This window comes from Ictalurus punctatus, chromosome 2 (genome assembly GCF_001660625.3).
Source record: "Ictalurus punctatus breed USDA103 chromosome 2, Coco_2.0, whole genome shotgun sequence".
NCBI lineage: Eukaryota > Metazoa > Chordata > Actinopteri > Siluriformes > Ictaluridae > Ictalurus > Ictalurus punctatus.
In genome coordinates this window covers 23754921-23776035 of record NC_030417.2, presented here as the reverse complement: position 1 = coordinate 23776035, position 21115 = coordinate 23754921, and the positions used below count along the sequence as shown (strand labels likewise).

At 39.5% G+C, this 21115-nt stretch overlaps 1 protein-coding gene across 4 annotated transcripts; it reads left to right on the top strand.

The window, feature by feature from the left end:
• Positions 1 to 311: 311 nt before the first annotated feature.
• On the top strand, positions 312 to 20909 carry hid1a (HID1 domain containing a). 4 transcript variants are annotated; one of them, XM_017461040.3, is made up of 19 exons: positions 312 to 515; positions 1820 to 1969; positions 4741 to 4911; positions 5985 to 6107; positions 8241 to 8347; positions 8691 to 8807; positions 13058 to 13265; positions 14097 to 14153; positions 14241 to 14381; positions 14467 to 14557; positions 14669 to 14820; positions 15711 to 15789; positions 15893 to 16057; positions 17041 to 17319; positions 17407 to 17552; positions 18666 to 18755; positions 19382 to 19473; positions 19562 to 19720; positions 19864 to 20909. In XM_017461040.3, exons 1-19 carry the CDS (start codon positions 450 to 452, stop codon positions 19925 to 19927), a joined length of 2457 nt encoding a protein of 818 aa, XP_017316529.1. In that variant the 5' UTR covers positions 312 to 449; the 3' UTR covers positions 19928 to 20909. The 4 variants fall into 4 exon arrangements, with proteins under 4 accessions (XP_017316529.1, XP_017316520.1, XP_053530111.1 ...); XM_017461031.3 differs by having other exon boundaries at positions 5982 to 6107; XM_053674136.1 differs by having other exon boundaries at positions 313 to 515; positions 17041 to 17268.
• The last annotated feature ends 206 nt before the right edge of the window (positions 20910 to 21115 follow it).

Below are 21115 nucleotides of genomic sequence, written 5' to 3'. Positions count from 1 at the left end.
TCAAGCCAACTTTATGCCAGTATTACATTTTGTCAAATCTAGTTTGACCAAATCATTTGGTCAAATGATGTGTCTACTAAAACCTCCTGAGCCCCAGGATAGCTTCCCTGGTTGTTCCCCGAGTTGCAAATTGATATACTATTTAAAATAAAACCCACGGTGTCACCACAGCCCCACTGGCCTTTTTCATTCTCACGCAAGATAACAAAAGTACGTTACTTGAAAGAAGACCGAATCCCAAACAAAAGTGCTCTATAGCGTATATGGCGTTCTACATAGTGCACTCTGTACACATTTAGGATTGAGCCTAGCAACAACCTCGCGCGCTTGGAAGCCGGAAGTTTGTTTCTGGTCTCCGCGAATGACACAAGCGCAGGAGGAGGGGAGCGAGGATTAGACTCTCCGCCGCAACAGCGCTGTTTTATACTAGGGAGAAATTCTCAAGCAGAATGGGAAATACCGATTCAAAGCTGAAATTTCGAAAAGCGGTGATACAACTGACCACGAAAACTCAGGTTGGTGGCGTTTGTTATAAATGTATACAGCGCGTAGGAGCGAGGAAAGATTTCCAGATGGAGACCTGAGCTGCGGTGAATCAGGCGTAGATCTCCGCAACATCAAGGATGCGCATATGACTCATATGTTATTATACAGGCCTGATAGGTGATTTTAATGCTAATGAAAGCCAGTCTTATTTCTTTAACCCGCTTTCGTGTTATATTTCTTCTAATAGCTATTTAGTGGTGCACCTGCCAGGGGGCTGCAGGCTGGTGACGTTATTCCCCAAAGCTGATGAAGCCGTTAGGAGGGAAAAAAAATACCCCAAAACAACAAAAACCAAATACTCAGAATCGTTTAGAGTTAACAGCGCGCTTTGTTTATCTTCATCGTTTCTTTTACACGATTTTGTCTCTTCGTTTTTACTTTTTAATTTAAAAAAGCCGTGGCAATCTCACTTATTATTATTATTATTATTACTATTTCTGTCAAACGGAGATATCGGCCACGTCAGTCGTCAATAGAAACAGAATTAATCCAGTCAAATAAAATATCCAGTTACTTTGGCTCCTGTGATAACGCGAGATTTTACCTTCACGCGCGATGTGTTTATCTGTAGTACTCACCAGGCTTTATTTAGTCAGGCTGGTGTGTGTGTGTGCGCGCGCGCTTTGTGTGGATGGAAAAAATCCCTAGTATTATATCAACTCTGTGTATGACAGCCTGTCTGAATCTGAGTTTATCACAATTACATCGCACTGTGAAATAATACTTTACACTGTGAAGCATTCTACTAGCCTATGTTTTACTTTGGCTTTTAGTTATGTACAAGATAAATAAAAGCATTTTAGTTCAGTATCTGACGCAAAATTGTCGAGTTCCACTGTTTTTTTGTTTGTTTGTTTAACCCACTGTTTTTACTGTTTATACAGACACACACAGAACAGATGAAGTGTAAATAGCTGTCAATAATCAAACTATAACTCATTTTAATGTGATATTGTTTACACATATTGCTGTAGGAAGCTTTTAAATGACTGGGATAGACCTAGACCCTCATAGTTTTATTAAATAGATGTTTTCACATAGTCCTAGTCTGCATGTCAGTGGACTACTACACCCTCCTTGGTCTTCACAGAGCCCAGGACAGCGTCCGCATTTGGGGCTGGAAGCAGATTTACTTGATGTGTGTTTTCCTGATCAGCTTCAAGTCTGTGTGGTCTCAAAAATCATCTGGGATGCCATGGAATATATTTGCTATGTTGCCTGTACTCAAATGAACCACACAGAATACTGCACTGACGATGTCTTTTGCTTTCAGCCAGTGGAAGCCACAGATGATGCCTTCTGGGACCAGTTTTGGGCTGACACTGCCACCTCAGTCCAAGATGTATTCGCCCTTGTGCCAGCCGCAGAGATCCGAGCAGTGAGGGAGGAATCACCCTCCAATCTGGCAACTCTGTGTTATAAGGTAGCTACATTGTCAGCCAAAATAAGTTCATGCATGTCCAGGGACTTCAAGTGCAACATGTAAACTTGAAGCAATTCATCCAATAGTCAAGAAATGAAGTTGCATTTGGGTTTGTTTTGCTTTTCATTAATGTGCGGCAGAGATTGTTTGGGTTCATGAAGTGCTCATGGCATGTAGGCACAGGAAAGCAGTCTGTGTGCTTCCCTTCCTGTCTGCAGCTTTCTGCTTCCTTTTGGACACTGTGACAAAATAGAAACATCTAAACAGCAGCCCTCTGATTTTATAAATGTGCAGAGACAGAATTGGGACTATATGCGTCAATGAGCAGCGATTAGGATCAGCTTTCCTTTGTACATATGCTGGCATTCATGAGTACGTGAATAACCCCTTTCAGTGGGCTTTACTGCAGAACTCAGTAAAGTGAAACTGTCTGATCCTAGATCAGTAACCTCAATTTCAAGACCTTTGACGACATTAGGTCTGTTATACGTACTATCCTATACAATACTATACGATACTATTCTACAAACCTAATTCCAAAAAAGTTTTGATGCTGTGTAACATGTACATAAGAACAGCATGCAATGATTTGCAAGTCTCATAAACCCATATGTTATTCACAATTGAACATAGAAAATATATCAAATGTTTAAACTGAGTAAATGTACCATTTTAAGGAAAAAAGAAGGTAATTTTGAATCTGATTGCCACAACACGTCTCAAAAAAGTAGGGACAGGTCAACAAAAGGCTGGAAAAGTAAGTGTTACTAAAAAGAAACAGCTGGAGGAACATTTTGCAATTTATTAGGTTCACTGGCAACAGGTCAGTAACATGACTGGGTATAAAAAGAGTATCTTAGAGGGGCAGAGTCTCTCAGAAGTAAAGGTGGGATGGAATCTGGATGGATGCATATATTGCTCTAAAAGCTGTATACCTTTCCGCATTGATGGTGCCTTTCCAGATGTGCAAGCTGCCCGTTCCATAGGCACTAATGCACCCCCATACCATCAGGGGTGCAGGCTTTTGAACTGAGAGCTGATAAAAAGCCACATGATCCCTCTCCTCTTTAGTAATCTTAACTTTAGAGGACACGGCGTCCATGGTTTCCAAAAATAATTTAAAATTTCGATTCGTCTGACCACAGAACAGTTTTCCACTTTGCCTCAGTCCATTTTAAATGAGCTTTGGTCAAGAGAAGATGTCGTGTTTCTGGATCATGTTCACATATGGCTTCTTCTTTGCATGATAAAGCTTTAACCAGCATTTGTGGATGGCATGGTGAACTGTGTTCACAGACAATGAGTTCTGAAGGTGTTTCTGAGCCCAGGCAGTGATTTCCATTACAGAATCATGTTTTTAATGCAGTTCTGCCTGAGGGCCCAAAGATCACGGGCATGCAATATTGATTTTCAAAAAATAATTTTGAAACTGGAGAAATCATTATAAGTTGCATTTTCAGTTGAATTTGGGGAAACCACTTGAAGCATTCGTTTTGTTTAACTATTTCAATTGTTTTTGTTTGATTTGTTCATTGCAAACAGCTGAAAGTCTGTATATTTTGACATGAAACCTTATTTGCAATGGTGGTTGAATAATTTTCATTGCAACTGTATATGTCTGGTACAATATACTATTACAACAGGAGCAAATAACAAATTAAAAGCTAATGTCTCTGTTGTACTGTGAGGGACATTTCTTTTTGCTGCCATCTTTTGGATCCACTTGTCCTCATAGAGGATAGCCAACTGCAAATCAATACAAAGTTCTTCTGACTTGTCACTTTTATCCTATGTGGAAACATTTTTTTCTGATCAGTCGCTCCAGGATTTTGTGAATTTGCGATCGCAGAAATGAATGCAAAATCATGCAAACTCCGCAGTATTTTCAAAATTACTTCAGATTTTACTGCAGGTCCCTTGGCATCCCAGTCTTTATGCATACATCTGCAACAGCCAGAAACAATTAGAAAAAAGGCATGTTAATTTCTCCCCATGGATTAATAAATGAAGTGTTTTTTTATTTTATTGTTTTTTTCATGGGAGGAAATATATTTGGTCAGTCTTCAGTAAATCTGGTCACAGTGCCAAAATATCACCTATGTGTTGGAAACACTGAACTTACAGTGACCACGTCTTCGACTGATGATTGTAAAACACGCGCAGGAGATTTTTGAGTGACATATTAGAGTTTTTTTTTTTTAAATCAAAACACCACTTGAGAGAATATCTTTTGGAAGAATGGTGTTCAACCAGTATGCTTCCAGGAGCTGCTCTGGAAGGCATATAGTGCCCCAACATTTTACTAATATACTTTATGATGGGCTTTCCTTTTAGTTGTCTGTATTATATGCAAATGAGCTGAGTCATATTTCATTAGTAGATGTGCATTTTCAACAGTTAAAGCCCCTTCTTGTTTAAAACTACTGAAAATTCCTCACTAAAGGTGCTAGTCTAGTAGGTCTGTGTATGCATTTATTTATGCCCAGATGATGGATTAATTTGCATTGGTTTGGCATATGACCTTTCACAGCACTTAAAGGAACAAAAGACACAAGAAGCAGTTTGCTTTTTCTGAGTGAAAGGTTAGTAGTGTTATGGCTTACACCAGGTCACATATCAGGCTGAAGCGAGTATGAGCAGTGTAAGCCTAATCATGTTTTATACATCTGGAAGAGCTAGAGATCAGTTTCTAAACCTGATTTTGTGGTTAAATGTATCCGTGTGTGCGCTAATATACGTGGTTGCTTGCTTGATACATTCCTGTTTTGCAGGCAGTGGAGAAGCTGGTACAAGCAGCAGAATCAGGATGCCCCAGCGAGCAAGAGAAGCAGGTTGTGCTGAACTGCACACGCATTCTTAGCCGTATCCTGCCCTACATCTTCGAAGACCAGGATTGGAGGGGCTTCTTTTGGTCCACCGTCCCCGGGGCTGGACGAGCTGGAGTGAGTAATTCACTGTTTTGGGATTTCATTTCAAAACAGCATGATATACAAAGACAGAGATAAGACACCCACGCTGCTGGAGTTGTGAGTTCTTCTTCTCAGTGAAGGAACAGAGCTGTGGCTCACACAGAGCTCTGATTCAGGCCGTTGTTTGAGAGTATGAGAACAAGGCTGGCCCATGTGTATCAGGTGTCTCAAAGTGAGAGGGCTGCTAAAGATCAACTCAGACCTGTTCGTTCTGTAGCATATAGCAGCCAGAAACACTTGGTTTTTAATAGAAAATGAGTTTTCGCTGGTCGGGAAGAGTATAATCGTGTATTTATGGTGGGTTGAAGATCTTTAGAGTCTGATCTTACACTAACAGATCGGAAGATCATTTATAAATAAAACCTTAAGTCTAAGATTTAGACTTTTTATTCCTTTAGTCCTATATGCACATAAACATGAACAGCCCAGTCTGTAATTCAAATGATAGGTTTATATTAATGTGCTGTTTGTAATATGTTACCGTTTCTATCGTTTACTTGTATGACGTGTATGGTGGGCAATCTACATAATCTAAAGCTAATGAAAAATGTACAAGAATGTTTTAACAAAGAAAAATGTTTAATGGTTGATATGGTAATGCTTTCTATTATTAATTGTTTATTTGACATTAATGCTTTGCGGCTTTTTGGTAGCATGGCAAGCTGCATTTTTTTTCCCCACCACCTCATCATAGCTTATTTTCCTAGCGCACTGCGCCCTGTCATGTTAAATTCCTTACTTAATTAAACGAGTATTTTTTTCTTGGGTTTGTTTCACAGAGATCGTCACTACAGCACTGCTATAGTCACTGTAAAGCTTTGCATTGTATCTGTGAAATCTACTTTAGAGTACGACAATATCAATATAAAATTCTTACACTTTTCACACACTGTGCGTTTATACACAGACACACCCACACTCATGCCATATTGAATTAAGCTAAGCTGAGGCCATGACAACAGTTCACTACTGTTTGCATTCATTAAGTATTATCTATGTTAGCATCTTTCGGATATTCCTCCAAGTGAGCTCTCCTGTCTCAGCAGATGGATGAGATGGACGACGATGACGATGGAGCACGGCCACTGGCGGAGTCTCTGCTTTTGGCCATCTCCGACCTGCTCTTCTGTCCTGAGTTCACCGTGCAGAGCCATAAGAGAGGAGGACCTGTGAGTAACCTGTCAGAATCACTGTACCGTTTGTAACCTGTGTCACTCCTTCCCTGTTGTTCCACTTGGCTAAATCTCCTTAAGTTCCTAGTTCTGCTCGTTCATATGCAAATCGGACAAGTTTTCTTTCCTCCTTTTTCTTCTTTTAAATCCTCTAAAGGATTACTGACTGACAGGTTCTGTGGTATGAGGAAGTAGGAGAAGTATTTTGGATGTGTTTCAAGCTGAATGATTAATCCTGTTTATATTAAGGTGAACTCCTGCAACTGACAATATCAGCAACTTTTCTGATTGATCAAAGTTTTTTTTCTGATCGCACGAGAGTATAATTTCTTACTTCCAGAAAGTTGCTGATATATTTTGCTGTTTTGTTTCTTTGTTTTTAACTCTTACAATAACCAGAGTGAATCTCCAGACTGAACATTCAAAGTGGTTCCACATATTATTGCAAATAGATATACAGTATGTGTATTGATTTGAGTTACATCCTTTTATCAGTTGAAAACGGGTTACCTGACTACGTTAAAGTGAATTCTTCCAAATTAAGGAATGCTGGAGCAGGACATGATATCCTGTAAATAAATTCGAACTAATGAGGTAAATAATCACCTACTATTTTGTTTAACACATCAGTTCAGTAGATTGGCCCATGTTACTGTTTTATAAGCAGCATCTATTCGCTATTGGTGATGGTTGTATACCGTAGTGTTCACAGAAAATGAGGAGTTGTAGATGTATTGTGAGTTTACAGGAGCTGATTTCTAAGGCAGCACTTTGTCTGCTTCTTTACTATTGGAGGTTACTAGCTAGCAGCTATATGAGATAATCATGTGGTAGTTAGATTGCTTTACCTACTGTCCTGTTTTTTTCTCTTATTTGATTACCTCTCTCTCTCTCTCTCTCTCTCTCTCTCTCTCTCTCCTGCCTTCCCCACCCCAACCACAGATTAAAAGTGTTTGTACGTGACTGTTTTTTTTGTTTGTTTGTTTGTTTTAATCCCGCTACCGCTGTTCCCACAGTAATTACTGTGTGTGTACCTGCACTTATTTTTTTAAAATTTCAGTTGGTAATATAAACCACAACAACCCTGACCACAAGATATTTATTTTTATTTATATTTAGAAACAAGGCATTCATTTCTCCTTATGGATTAATAAATGAAATAAGTTTGGGTTTTTTTTATGGGAGGAAATATACAGTCTCCTCTGAAAGTAACGGAAAGTCAAGGCCAATTCTATCGTTTTCGCTATACATTTAAGACATTTGTGTTTGAGATCAAAAGTGACGTTAAATCAAAGTTTCGGCTTTCGATTCCTCATATTTCATCAAGATGTGGTAAACAACTTAAAACATGGCACCTTTGGTGGCAGACCACCCAATTTTTAGGCAAGCAAAAGTATAGGAACTTCAAGCCGGTGACATCAACAAACTGTTGCATTGTTCTTTTGTGTTGCTTTTCCAGACTGGTACTGTAGCTTCTTTCAGTTGTTGATGTTTTTGGGGGTTTTTTCCCTTCAGTTTCCTGTCTGTTCCAGAAGCAGTCATGCAAGCCCAAGCCATGACACTACTTCTACCATATTTCACAGATGAGCTATGTTTTGGATCATGAGCAGATCCGTTTCTTCTCCACACTTTGGCCTTTCCATCACTTTGGTAGAGGTTAATCTTAGTTCCAGAACTTTTGTGGCTCATCTCTGTATTTCTTTGTGATATCCAGGGCACACCTGGGCAGTAAGAAACACCTATCAGCCATGTGTTCCAATATTTTTGATCATTTTTGATTTTGATCAGAAAAAAAAGGGTGAGTTCAAACAAAAGGTTCCATGTTCTAAGTTGTTCTCTCATCTGTCATTTCATATTCATCTTTTGATCTGAAACCCAAATGTCTCCAATGTTTAGTGAAAACAATAGAATTGACCTGCTGTTCCAATACCTTCGGAGGGGGGGATTGTTCTTGGCCAGTCTTTAACAGACCTGGGCACCATGCCAAAATATCACTTATGTGATGGAACCGCAGAATTTACAGTAACCACATCTTCTACTGATGACTTGGAAAACATGAAAAAATGATGGCAGAACTGTTTGTGGGAATCAAATGGAAGTCACTTGTAATCTTGTGGCTGTACTTTTCAGGATTCACTGGAGGATATGCAGTCGCTGGACAGTTGCGAGTACATCTGGGAGGCAGGGGTGGGCTTTGCACAGTCGCCACCCCTCAACTACATCCATGATCTCAACAGGTGAGCATGCAATCACATGCACTTGCATTTCCAAAGGAGAGTGTTTTCTCATGTTTCCTGAATAACCTTTTAATCAGTAACCACCACACAACGCCCATTTAGCGAGATTCTTATCTCAGATCACGTCATCTGAGTTTGTTAGGTAGCAACCAGACCAGGCTATTTGCTTTCTTCTCCTGCTTTTAAGGCAGGATGGTGTCTATGGCAGATTTACGACAAAGAGCTCTGAGTGAACTGTGATTGTTACAGTGCAATATGTAAAAAGCAAAGGATTCTTAGTATTGTTTATGGATACTGTGTGTATGTGTGTGTGTGTGTGTGTGTGTGGTTTCTGGGTGTGCAGGACTGAGCTGTTGAGGCTGCTGCTGACTTGTTTCTCTGAGGCCATGTACTTGCCACCATCTTCAGACGGTAACATCATCAATCCCTGGGTCACTTTCTTTTGCTCCACTGAGAATAGGTGAGTTAATAAGACACATACGCACATACAATAAGAATGTATAAAGTGCAAACAGGGAGTAAATTGAAATAGTTCTGCAGTTGTATGCAAAAACGCATGGTCATGTTTGTGTGCGCACGAACTCAACAAAAGTACTGAAGTTTTAACCCTTTCTAGCAGTACACTGGCATTCCCTTCCACCTGCAGAATGGAAATCGATTTATCAGCCATTTTCAGTCAGTATAAACAAATGAATTATTTAATTGCTGCAAGTCTGGTATAATATTAGTCAGGATACTGTTTGGTTTCTATGTGTAGAGAACCGTGACTCTGTGTTTAGCTGCTGGCGAGGTGGGTGATTTGAGTGGTGGTGGGGGGGAATTGACACTTCTTCACACCTCTCCACAATAACATTGTTACAGAGATGAAACGGACAGCACAGCTAAAGCTTTTTTGATTGTAAAACACTGTATACAATTGCCACAATACAATTATAACATTTAAACCTAGTAGGCTAGGTGAAAAAACAGCAAAATATACTTATACACACTTAAGAAAAACTGCAAACTCTTAAAGCCCTGAATGTCTCCTTTCATATGTGCCATTAACCACTAATGTGGAGTGTGACCTAACAAATAAATTCATTGCTGAACACGGGCACCCCAAAACAGGCGGAAAATCCATTGTTTTGGCCTCTGGTAATGAGGTTACCCTGCAAAAGGGTGAAAATTGCATTTAAAGATTAAACTAATGACTCCACTGAAACACACCAGCACACTGATTGCCCAAAACAGCTGTTTTTGATTTCATTTGCTTTAAATAATAGATATGACCATGAAAACCATGTCTATTTTATGCCCACCTTTATTTATAACCCCTAGACTTACAGGCCCCGCTTATCCAGCAGTCATTTAGTGTTTAAAAATATCATTTATTTTATCGATCATTATATTTCCATTATAAACTAGATGCCACGTCCTTCATTTTTCTGACATCATCTTTAGATTATCTCATTTTGGGATGATCTTAACCTGGTTTTACTATTATTCTGAACGGACATAAGTATTGCAAGCGAACCTCTACGTTCTACATAACCAGAACTGCATTACAGTCAGTTGATCAAAAATTATACGTTCATGATAGAAAACATAATCACCTCGATCATCGGAGTCATTCACGTCAGTCTCTTTCATCTCCTGAGCTAAATGTCACATGACTCCGCTCTTAGATTAGTGCTGGGAAAAAAACAGTGTCGGCGAAGGTGTTTGTACATTCCAAATATTTTGAGAGCTAGTAAACTATTAGGCTTGCGTTCATGTCACTAGGTCCACAAACTTGAGTACAACATTACATTAACTGCACGAGGAAAGTGCATTTAGCTAGCAAGTTATCAATTATGGAATTATGCAATGAATCATTAGTCCATTCGTTTAAAAGTTTATTCATCAATCAACCCCCCCACCCCCCCACCCCACAATCTTTCTTGTAATTTGTTCACTTGCCAAATCACAACCAAAAGATAGCTCTCCCGTATCACGTAACAGCTGCCAATTGGGAAGAGTGAAGGCTGGCGGGATATATAAAGCCACTGCATCATTTGAAATTCATGCTGCGCCACAGGGCAGCTAAACAAAGTCAGAAGTTGTTAAAGTGAATAAAATATTTCTACATAGTTTGGGTGAAAAATATGTAGGTTTTCATAAAGTTGACATGCCAGAGAATGTTATAGGCAGGGGGGAAAAAAAACTTTGGTGAAAAGCAGATTTTTCGGTATTTTTGGCTGCTTGCCAGAATTCAGCCACAGTGACATGTCACAGAAGCTGCGTCCGAATATCCTTACTACCCTACTATACAGTAGGCGTAAAGCAGTACGCCGAAGGAGTAGTATGTCCGACCTCTCAGTATTCATAAAACAGTAGGCGAGAAATACAAAGTTGAGATTCTGCAGAATGGAGCCAGTGGACACTGCGCTACCCCATATGGCAGTGGGACTGGCGCAGGGGAGCTGTCAGAATCAAAAATGGTAGAAGGCAGCACATCGGCTCAAGTGCTATAGGTATTAAACATTGTTCCTTGTGGTTAAACCATACTTGTTTAAAAAAAACACCTGAGTAATTTGTTAACTTGTTGAAGGTTTAAATAGGAAAAAACAGTTGCGGTGCAGATGCTCTAATCTGGCAGGTGCTTTAAGTTTATGACGTCGTAGGTCACATGGCAGTGCCAATACGGTGAATGTAGTATGTCTGGATTGTATTCATACTGAAAGGCCGAGCAGTAGGTACTGAATTGAATGCAGTAGGTACTGACACAGTACGATTTCAGACGCACGGAGGGTTTCCCAGACTGCCAGACATGTGATTGGTAGATTAAAAGTATGATCGGTTTAAATTGATTCAATTAATCAGTTACTGTTCCTCAAAATGACAACACACAGGGGTCTGACTGTCAAACACTGATTCTTCATTTGAAATGAATAAAGGGTAAATGAGGTTTTAAAATTTGTTCACGGTGCTTTTCACTAAAGGCTTTTAGCTTCTTGAACTTATCAGAGTTTCTCTCTGAGTTTTGTCTATTTTATCTTGACTGATACTCATGTAACGCTTGTTTTGGCTCTTTCATTTGCTTTCATGCCCTTCTGCTACATTTCTGCCCTCTCATTTCACCTCCTCCTTCCTCTGTTGCATGTCCATATTATCATAAGCACTATCACTGTTTTGACTTAACATTTTTGAATATCACATTGTGACAACTTTTTTTTTTTTTTTCTTTTTAAATATACGTGTCACATTTGTACATGTGCAGTTATATCCTCGTAACTCCACCTTGGCTGTAGTCCTGTAGTTTTTGTTCAGATTTTTGCCTCACTACATTTACATACGGTTTCTAGAAAGATTTACATACGGTTTCTAGAAAGATTTATATGAGATGCTTGTTTTAAACTAAGCAATCTCTAAACAGTGGCTTGAGTTGGAGCTTTTTTTTTTTTTCTTTTTACTGATTCTGTACTGCTTATTTTCTGATTACAAATTTAAAGAAATTTAATTGAGTTAAAGAAGGACTGATATATATATATGTGTGTGTGTGTGTGTGTGTGTGTGTGTGTATGTGTATATATATATATATATATATATATGTATATGTGTGTGTGTGTGTGTATGTGCCAATGTAGTCCAAATGAATTGTTTATTAAATTAATTAATTTTATTGTGTTCTTTTTTTTTATTATTTATGAATACTTGTACACTTAAATACAGTATCACTCAGATTGGACAGTAGGGTCCAAGTAGAGTATGTTCTTGCTCTCTCTCGCTTTTTTTTTTTTTTTTTTTTTTTTTAAATGAGTACGCTAAAATGAATGGATAATGTCCTCGATGCACTGACAATAAACCACCTATATAATAATCTGGCCAGCTCTGTGCTAAAACCCATCCACTGATGAGCAGGTAGAGGCAGGCTGAAAGATCGTCCACAGGAACAGATGGGCTACAGTGAGTAATTGTATAGCTACAAAGTGACCCGTATGCGAAGTTTACATGATAAAAGGACTAATGAATGTGGCTACCTAGCAACACAATGTATATCTGAACCCTCCTGTTTGCACACCATTTGCTTCGCTTAGAAACAGCCAACACGAACCCATCAGTTTCATTCAAATGCTAACACTTGTATAGTTGTGCAAAAAGGTTTGCAAAATCTGTTCAGAGATCATGTCATCAGAGACTGTTAGAAAGCAAAGCGTAGGAATTCAAGTTACTGCTGAATATTCATATCACAATTGCAAAGAGGCAATTATTTTACTATTAATATCTTTAAAATACACTAACTGTTTATTTTATTTTCTACAAAAGGAACAAATGAGCGCCTATTAAATATAATGCACCATATTGATTATTGGGATTTCTTTGTATTCTTTATTATATCCTAAGGAATATAACTTTTAGACTCAACTGTATGTTCCTAGCACACTTGGTTATTCATTAATGAACAGTCAGTCAGCTCAAATAATATGCTTCTCTTTGTTTTGCCGTCAAGAACATTTTTCCTTTATACAGTATTAGCGAAGAATGATGTTGATGAATATGATCATACAAAATGATATTCATTTCTGATAACTGATCAAATACATATAGTTATTGGCCCCTACAGCATGTGATGTTAAGGGTTATCTGATTTTAAAAAAAAAAAAAAAGAAAAGAAAAGGAGAAAGCAAAAAAAAAGTCCAGTGGCAGAGTAAGTGTTTGTGTGTGTGTGTCTCTCTACAATCCCTCCAGGCATGCCTTGCCTTTGTTTACTTCCCTGATCAACGTGGTGTGTGCATATGACCCAGTGGGCTATGGCATTCCTTACAACCACCTGCTGTTCTCTGACTACCGGGAGCAACTGGTGGAGCAGGCAGTGCAGATCCTCATCGTCACTCTGGAGCACGAGAACGCTCAGCCTCAGCGTGCTCCCTCCCCCTCCAGCATGGACGAGCAGGATGTAGGAGCGCCACCACACCTTTAGCACACACACATACACTCTTGGAAGTGTGAAAAACTTGAACTGTGACTTTTACTTGGACAAAAATGAAAGCCATTTGGAAACATTTACCCTGTTTTATTTATATTTAAAAACATTAGTATTTATGAGCCTGGTATTTATTGTAAGGTATTCAGTTTTCTGTCAGATCACATACTGATTGACAGCAGCATTTCTCCAGCAACGTAAACAACAGTGCTGGAATGAGGCGAATGAACGTTGCATGATGCGTGGGCATATTTTTTGCATGTTTCTAGTGCGGAAAGCTACAGAAATAACGTTAGATTGAAGTTTGTCTGCACTCCACTGCTAGGTTCAGCTACCAGCTACACTAATCAATAGGTCATGGCACAGCAACATGCAGAAGCAGGGCACTAAACTGCATCCTGTTTAATAATATGGATGAAATTGGATTTCAATTAGAATGATTGGCCATTCATTTAGGGTTGCGGAATTTGGAGGTTTGATCTTTACTTCAGCTATTTCTGTCAGAAATTCAACTTAGAACATCATGAGATGGCCAATAGTAGGAAGCTAATTATGAAATAAAATGTCTTTAGAAGGAATTTAATGGGGTACTTTTAAAATCCTATGATTAAACTGTCTAGAAACACTGCTGAGCACACTGCTCCTTTAAGTCTTAAAGCTCAACAATTTACAGCAAATAAGAACAAGTGTCAAATTTGTCCAAATTCGTGGAAATGTTTATTTAATGTAAATAAATGATCTTAAAAAATAATAAATAAAAATCTGTGCAATTAATCTCTGCATTTTTTTCTCTCTCTTTGGCAGTCTGCAGGCCCACAAAACCTGTTTGTGAACTACCTGTCCAGAATTCACAGAGAGGAGGTATGTACCTACCAAAACTATAAAATGTGTTCTACTACTTATCACTTTGTTTCATGCCTTGAAAAAAAATAATAAATTTGCCTCCAGGATTATGACTTTGTGCTGAAAGGCCTGGCTCGCCTGCTCACTAACCCGCTCACTCAGACCTACCTGCCCAACTCCACCAAGAAGATCCAGTTCCACCAAGAGCTTCTGGTCCTCTTCTGGAAATTTTGTGATTTCAACAAGGTAAGAGATGCTTGATGGCATAAAGTCATATCAGAAATGACTTTTTTCTTGTCTAACTCCTTTTCCTGTCTCTCCATTGTTCCAGAAATTCTTGTTCTTTGTTCTGAAGAGCAGTGATGTGCTGGATGTTCTGGTGCCTATTCTCTACTATTTGAATGATGCCAGGGCTGACCAGTGTAAGTATTCTGTACATGTCTGATTGTTACTTTACACAAACGTTTGTCTGTGTGTGTTTTGTATGTCAGACTGATTCCTAGTTGGCACTTAATTGTTGTGTTTGTTGTTAGCCCGTGTTGGTCTCATGCACATTGGTGTGTTCATTTTGCTGCTGCTGAGTGGGGAGAGGAATTTCGGGGTGCGTCTGAACAAACCGTACTCTCTTCGAGTCCCGATGGATATTCCAGTGTTCACCGGCACACATGCTGACCTCCTCATTGTAGTAAGGGCTGGTTTCTTACTCGGACTCATTTTATATTGTACTAGGAGTTTTCAACCTTTTTGTGCCCAGTGACTCCATTTTAAAGCCCCTCTCCCTTTCTTTTTATAATAGAAAGTATAGGCCTACTACTTTAAGAATTCACAGTGCATTACTGTAAATAAGTGCACAACCCATAGAATGCTAGGTACAGTATAACATGCAAATATCTGTAACTACTTGGATTGCCAATGTATACGATCACATAAAGTTTGTTTGGATTCCAATGAGATTTTCACTTCTCTGCTCTGTGGTATCTCAGACAACCCCATGGGACCCCAAGGTTGAAAATAATTTACAGTGGTGAGGTTGGGATAACTCATTAATTTGCTCATGAGCCATTGGGGTATATAAACTTATCAACCATTTAATTAGGTACACCTGTACAGTACATTCTTGCAATTATTCAACCAGCCAATCATATGGCAGCAACATAATGCGTAAAATCACGTCGAACATCAGAATGCAGTAACGAATGTGATCTCAGTACCTTTGACTGTGGCAAAGCATTGTGAATGAAAATCTCAGCAGTTTCTGAAAAACTCCAACCAGCCCATCTGGGACAAATAACCATGCCATGTCTCTGACATCACATGTGATCTTGCTTAACTTGTATCTGCATGATTTATTTATTTATTTATTTTGCATTGTGCACCTATCACATGATTATCTGTTTGTATAATTGCAGGAATGTGCAGGTATACATGTATTCCTAATAAATTGGCCAGTGAGTGTAAACGTAGGGAAGTCAGACACCAGAATTGTTGTGCGCAACATGACATGGAGCTGTTAAGTGTCAAGTTTTGTTTCGTTTGTCACACTCACAAACTATCCTCATTTTAACACATCTTCAGGTTTTCCACAAGATCATTACAAGTGGCCATCAGCGTCTGCAGCCACTCTTTGACTGCCTGCTCACCATTGTAGTGAATGGTACGTGGTTTCACCATTCATGGCTGTGTTTAATTAAAATATTTTTTTTTTGTGGGATTTGTCTGGCTCACATCGGTGTGTGTAATTCCCCCACACTGTTTAGTGTCTCCTTACCTGAAGAGTCTGTCCATGGTGGCAGCCAATAAGCTCCTGCATCTTCTGGAAGCCTTCTCCACCAATTGGTTCCTGTTCTCTGCTGCTCAGAACCACCACTTGGTCTTCTTTTTGCTGGAGGCCTTTAATAACATTATCCAGTACCAGTTTGATGGTAAGATACATTGTTATTAGAGATGGTACTGATCCCAATACCTGGTATCAGCATGATACCAGCAAAAAAAAAAAAAAAAAAAAGGGGGGGGGGGATTAAATATCAGGAAATTTATAAAAGAAATTTCTATTTTGGAACTGGAAATGTTTACATAGAACATTAAGTGGTTAGCAGGTTTGCCTCACAAGTCCTGGGTTTGGGGTTCGAATCCCGGCTCTGCCCTGTGTGCGCAGAGTTTGCATGTACTTCTCGTGCTTCGGGGGTTTCCTCCGGGTATGCCGGTTTCCTCCCCCCGTCCAAAGACATGTGTTGTAGGTTGATTGGTGTGTCCAAATTGTCCATAGTGTGTGAATGGGTGTGTGAGTGTGTGTGAGTGTGTGAGTGTGTGTGTGTGAGTGTGTGTGTGAGTGTGTGTGTGAGTGTGTGTGTGTGAGTGTGTGTGTGAGTGTGTGTGTGAGTGTGTGTGTGAGTGTGTGTGTGAGTGTGTGTGTGTGTGTGAGTGTGTGTGTGTGTGTGTGTGTGTGTGATTGTGCCCTGCAATGGGTTGGCACCCCATCCAGGGTGTCCCCCACCTTGTGCCCCGAGTTCCCTGGGATAAGCTCCAGATTCCCCGTGACCCTGTGTAAGATGAACGGTTGGGATGGAAGACTTGACCGTTTTCTCTTTTCTTATGATTGCCTTTATTCTGTTTGTACTTTGTATTTTGTTGTATTTAAAATGTGTGTGAGAGAGGTAACTGTGAAGTGTTTCAGTTAAAAAAACAAACATTTAAGCCATGGTTTTAATTTAAATATTTAAATATCGGGTGTGTATCGGTATTGGCTGATACTCAACGTTTCAGTATCAGGAAAGATCTCCAATTGTTATCATATACATGTTGATATTGTATCTGCATACTCCAGAATCTGACCTTTAAATGTGATAAAGATAATGACGAAGAGTTATGACATAAGACATCACATTCACTGTCCATTATGCCTCAGGCAACTGTAACTTGGTATACGCCATCATCCGCAAGCGCAACGTCTTTCACCAGCTTGCCAACCTGCCCACTGACTCTGCATCCATCCAGAAGGCACTGCAAAAGAAGAGGAAATCTCCTGATGCTATCTCTCGCACTAACTCCCAGGAGACAATTTCCATGGAGGGCTCTCGGCCAGCCGTACCTGCCGAGCCGGGCACGCTGAAGACCAGCCTTGTGGCCATGCCAGGTAACAGCCTGACCATTCCTTTATGGCAGTGGAACTCATTACTCGAAGGAAGTAAGGAAAGAAAAACTCTCACCCTTAGACTTTATTAATGGTTAATACATTTTCAGTGTGGCTGAACTTTCTAAATATTATTTTCAGGTATTGATAAACTAACAGAGAAGTCCCAAGTATCGGAGGATGGCACCATGGTCACAGTGCCAAAGACAGAAATTCCTCACTCACCAGAACATGGTGTCTTGAGTGGGGCCAGCGACACGGAGTCCAACTCTGGAAGAGACAACGAGGTGAGATATTGATAAAGGTATTATGAAGTCATTTAGAAATTTCTAGTAAGTATGTCAAGCTGACTGGACTTGTCTTATAATCATCACTAAACTTTACCACGGGGCTTCATTAGTTCTGCTGAATGATGGGAAATTCTGTAGATGATTCACTTCGGTGACCATCATGAAAATTATTAACGTTAGGGCAAACTACATTTTAGGTCAAAATTGAGCAATATGTTGCTTTCTCTTGCCTTATTGACAGGAGATCCCTAATTTGAATCCTGACTATGCCAGAGCCGTCCATGGCTAGGGGTCCACAAGGGCATAATTGGCTTTTCTCTCTAGGTGGGTAGGATGGCATTAAGCTGTCCTCTGTGAGCTCATGCTTAAAGAAAAGGATGGCTGCCCTGTTATGTTCAAATAGATGTGCTGCACTGTGACCACATGTCTCGGAGGAAGCATGCCTTGAATCAGTTCATGTTGAAACAAATTCGACATTATGAGTCAGCTTGACACATTATTTATTACTAGTTAAGATTGGAGAAGCATTCTGAGCAGAGCTTGGTGATCCAGGATAAGCTGATCAGCATCCTCTCACCTGAAACCAAATTTAAATGTCCTGCAAAAGACACCATATGAAGTAGGGACATTTCTGACAATAATATGTCTGTTTCTTGCATTCACATGAGAAACAGTCCTCTCTGAAAGTACTGGAACAGCAAGGCCAATTCTTTTGTTTTTGCTATACACCTTTGGGTTTGAGATTAAATGATGAATGTTGGACTTCTGATTGGAAGGTCAAGAGTTCAAATCCCAGCACCGCCAAGTAGCCACTGGGCAAGGCCCTGAGGGCCTTAACCTCAGTTGTATAAATGAGATAATTGGCATCTGCCAAATGAATTGCATTGCACTTTCGGAGGGGACTGTGTTTTGAGCCCACTCCAATAAGACGTCTTCCCCATAGGATACTGAGAACAGAGCAGAGGTCGTTAATGGGGCAGTGGTGGTTAATCAACTGCAGCCAAATGATAATTCATTTAATTCACAACAAGGTGGGGCAAAATCAGTGTCGGTGAATTTAATGTTCATACAAGTGTATGCCAGTGAAAGCCATTTCATGTTCCCCAACAGGACGTCTTCTACACAGAGGCAGAAATGGTGAGGAGACGTCTGTCAAGTGCATCATCAGCTGCCACATACTGGGTCCCAACACCAGAGTGGGTGCGTAGCTTTCATAGTTGTCGCTATGTAGCGGTCATATTTGAAACCTAAAGCGAGCTCTAAGAAAGTAAATAGATGTCTGCAGCAATACACACAACCACATTTATCTGTTATGGAGGTTTGTTGTTTGTGGCATTTAACTGAATGCAAAAGAAGATCACTTTATTCCAAAACTGAATTTTAAAAGAAAAGGGGGAAAAAAATCTGATTAAGAATGACAGTGAGGAGAGATCATTAATTCATTAGCTAGCAGACCAGGCAAGTACAAGCTCCACTGTGCTGCCCAGTCATGTGTTTTGGTTGCCCATTATTGACTTTTCTAAAATGTACTAGATAACATAACGTAACAAAATATGGACCCTTGTGGTCCTTACATTCATACAGACTAATGAATGTGTATATGATTACTGTTCTCTTCTAACCAAGTTTCTAAAACGGCAGATCATGTTTACGCCCTTAACAAAAAGTCGTTGGCTGAGTTATATGAACGGCATATTGATGGCAGATCAGACCATGTTTATTGATGTCTTGATGCTCTGTCTGCTTTCATTTAATAATGAGGTTGGCATTCTTACTCAAACTATTCTTAACAGACTAATGTAAACTCTGCTCTCTCTGTGGTGCAGGTCCTGTCCTGGAAGAGCAAGCTCCCTCTACAGACCATCATGCGCCTGCTGCAGGTCCTGGTGCCCCAAGTGGAGAAGATCTGCATTGACAAGTATGGAAATGTCCAAACCCACAGATATCTGTATATTTACTAATTCGTTTTAAACTCATAATGTGTATGCATATTTTTTTCCTCACAGGGGCTTGACAGATGAATCAGAGATCCTGAAATTCCTCCAGCATGGTACTCTTGTGGGGCTTTTGCCTGTGCCTCACCCTATTCTGATCAGAAAATACCAGGCCAATGCAGGCACCGCCATGTGGTTCCGCACATACATGTGGGGTGTCATTTATCTCCGGTAAGCACTGGACAATGCGAAAAATCTCAAGTCAGCTAATTATAATATTCTGTAATTCCAGACATAAGAATATCACGGCACATGATTAATGAGCTTGGAAGAAACGGTGAGCTGTTTGACCTTATATCTTTTCTTTATTGTAGCAATGTGGATCCGCCAATCTGGTACGACACAGATGTTCGTCTCTTTGAGATCCAGAGAATGTAGAAGGGCGGATTCATGAGCTGCCTGTCATTGACTGAATAGAGGGCTGGTTGGTGATTTCACGTCTCTCACTCCAACACCCATTTAAAAGCTTAGTCTTCAATTTCAGTGCAGTGCTGTATCCTTTCACTTAAGTCTCACCGGTTTACTCCAGTAATATGGAAAAGGACGTTTTTGTCTAAACCCTAAAGGATTCAGCGACTCGGAAAATCTGTACCAGTCTTCATGGCTCACTGAGTTGGCATGTGTGAATGATTGGAATGGCTGGTGTTCAAATGATAATGTTTCTACATTTAGCTCTGTCTTTTGATAAGACCATATAATGTCCAGCTGCTTAAACCATTGAGAATCTCTCACTGTGGATGTATGAATGACTTTCCTACCGTATGAACTGCCACTGTATATAAAAGCATATATATATATATATATATATATATATATATATATATATATATATATATATATATATATATATATATATATATATATAATATTTGATGGATGCATATTTGAAAGTCTAATGAGTTTGGTCGCGTGTAGTAAAGTAGTGAGTGGCTTTAGTAGGGCTAGTGTGACCATGGGCATTGACTGTGACTGTGTTGCTATGCACATGCCACTAGAAGGCAGCATAACTACAGCTATCTCTGTTTGCTTGTTCTGTAGGTTGTCTAATCTTGACTTGTGGTTAACAGAGAAATGTCCACATTCCTACTCGCTCTCATTTTCAGGTTAACATTTCACGGAACACTAACAGACTGGCAAATATTTCAGCTAGGAACGGTCCACATGTTTCACCAGTATTCAACTGTAAACAAATTATTAGCTATGTGCTGATGAAAATCATTTATGGTGACCTGATATTACTATTTTTGTCTGCATATCAGATTTGCTAATGAGATGATCTAATGTATATACTGTGCTTAATGTTTAAAGTAACATTTTTGTCGCTATATATATATAAACATAATCTATGCTGAGCTTAAAATCATGATGTCTTGTGAATCATTTTACATGGTTACATGGTCAGCCACACCTAATTTGTCTTCACAATTTCCTTGTTTTAAACCTGGGAACAGACATTTGGTGCCTCTTTATAACATACTAATAATGAGAGTTACGGATAGAAAAAGGAAGTGACAAGTGATTAGTGTGGTTTTGTAATCAACGGAATGTTGTGTCATCATGTATGGG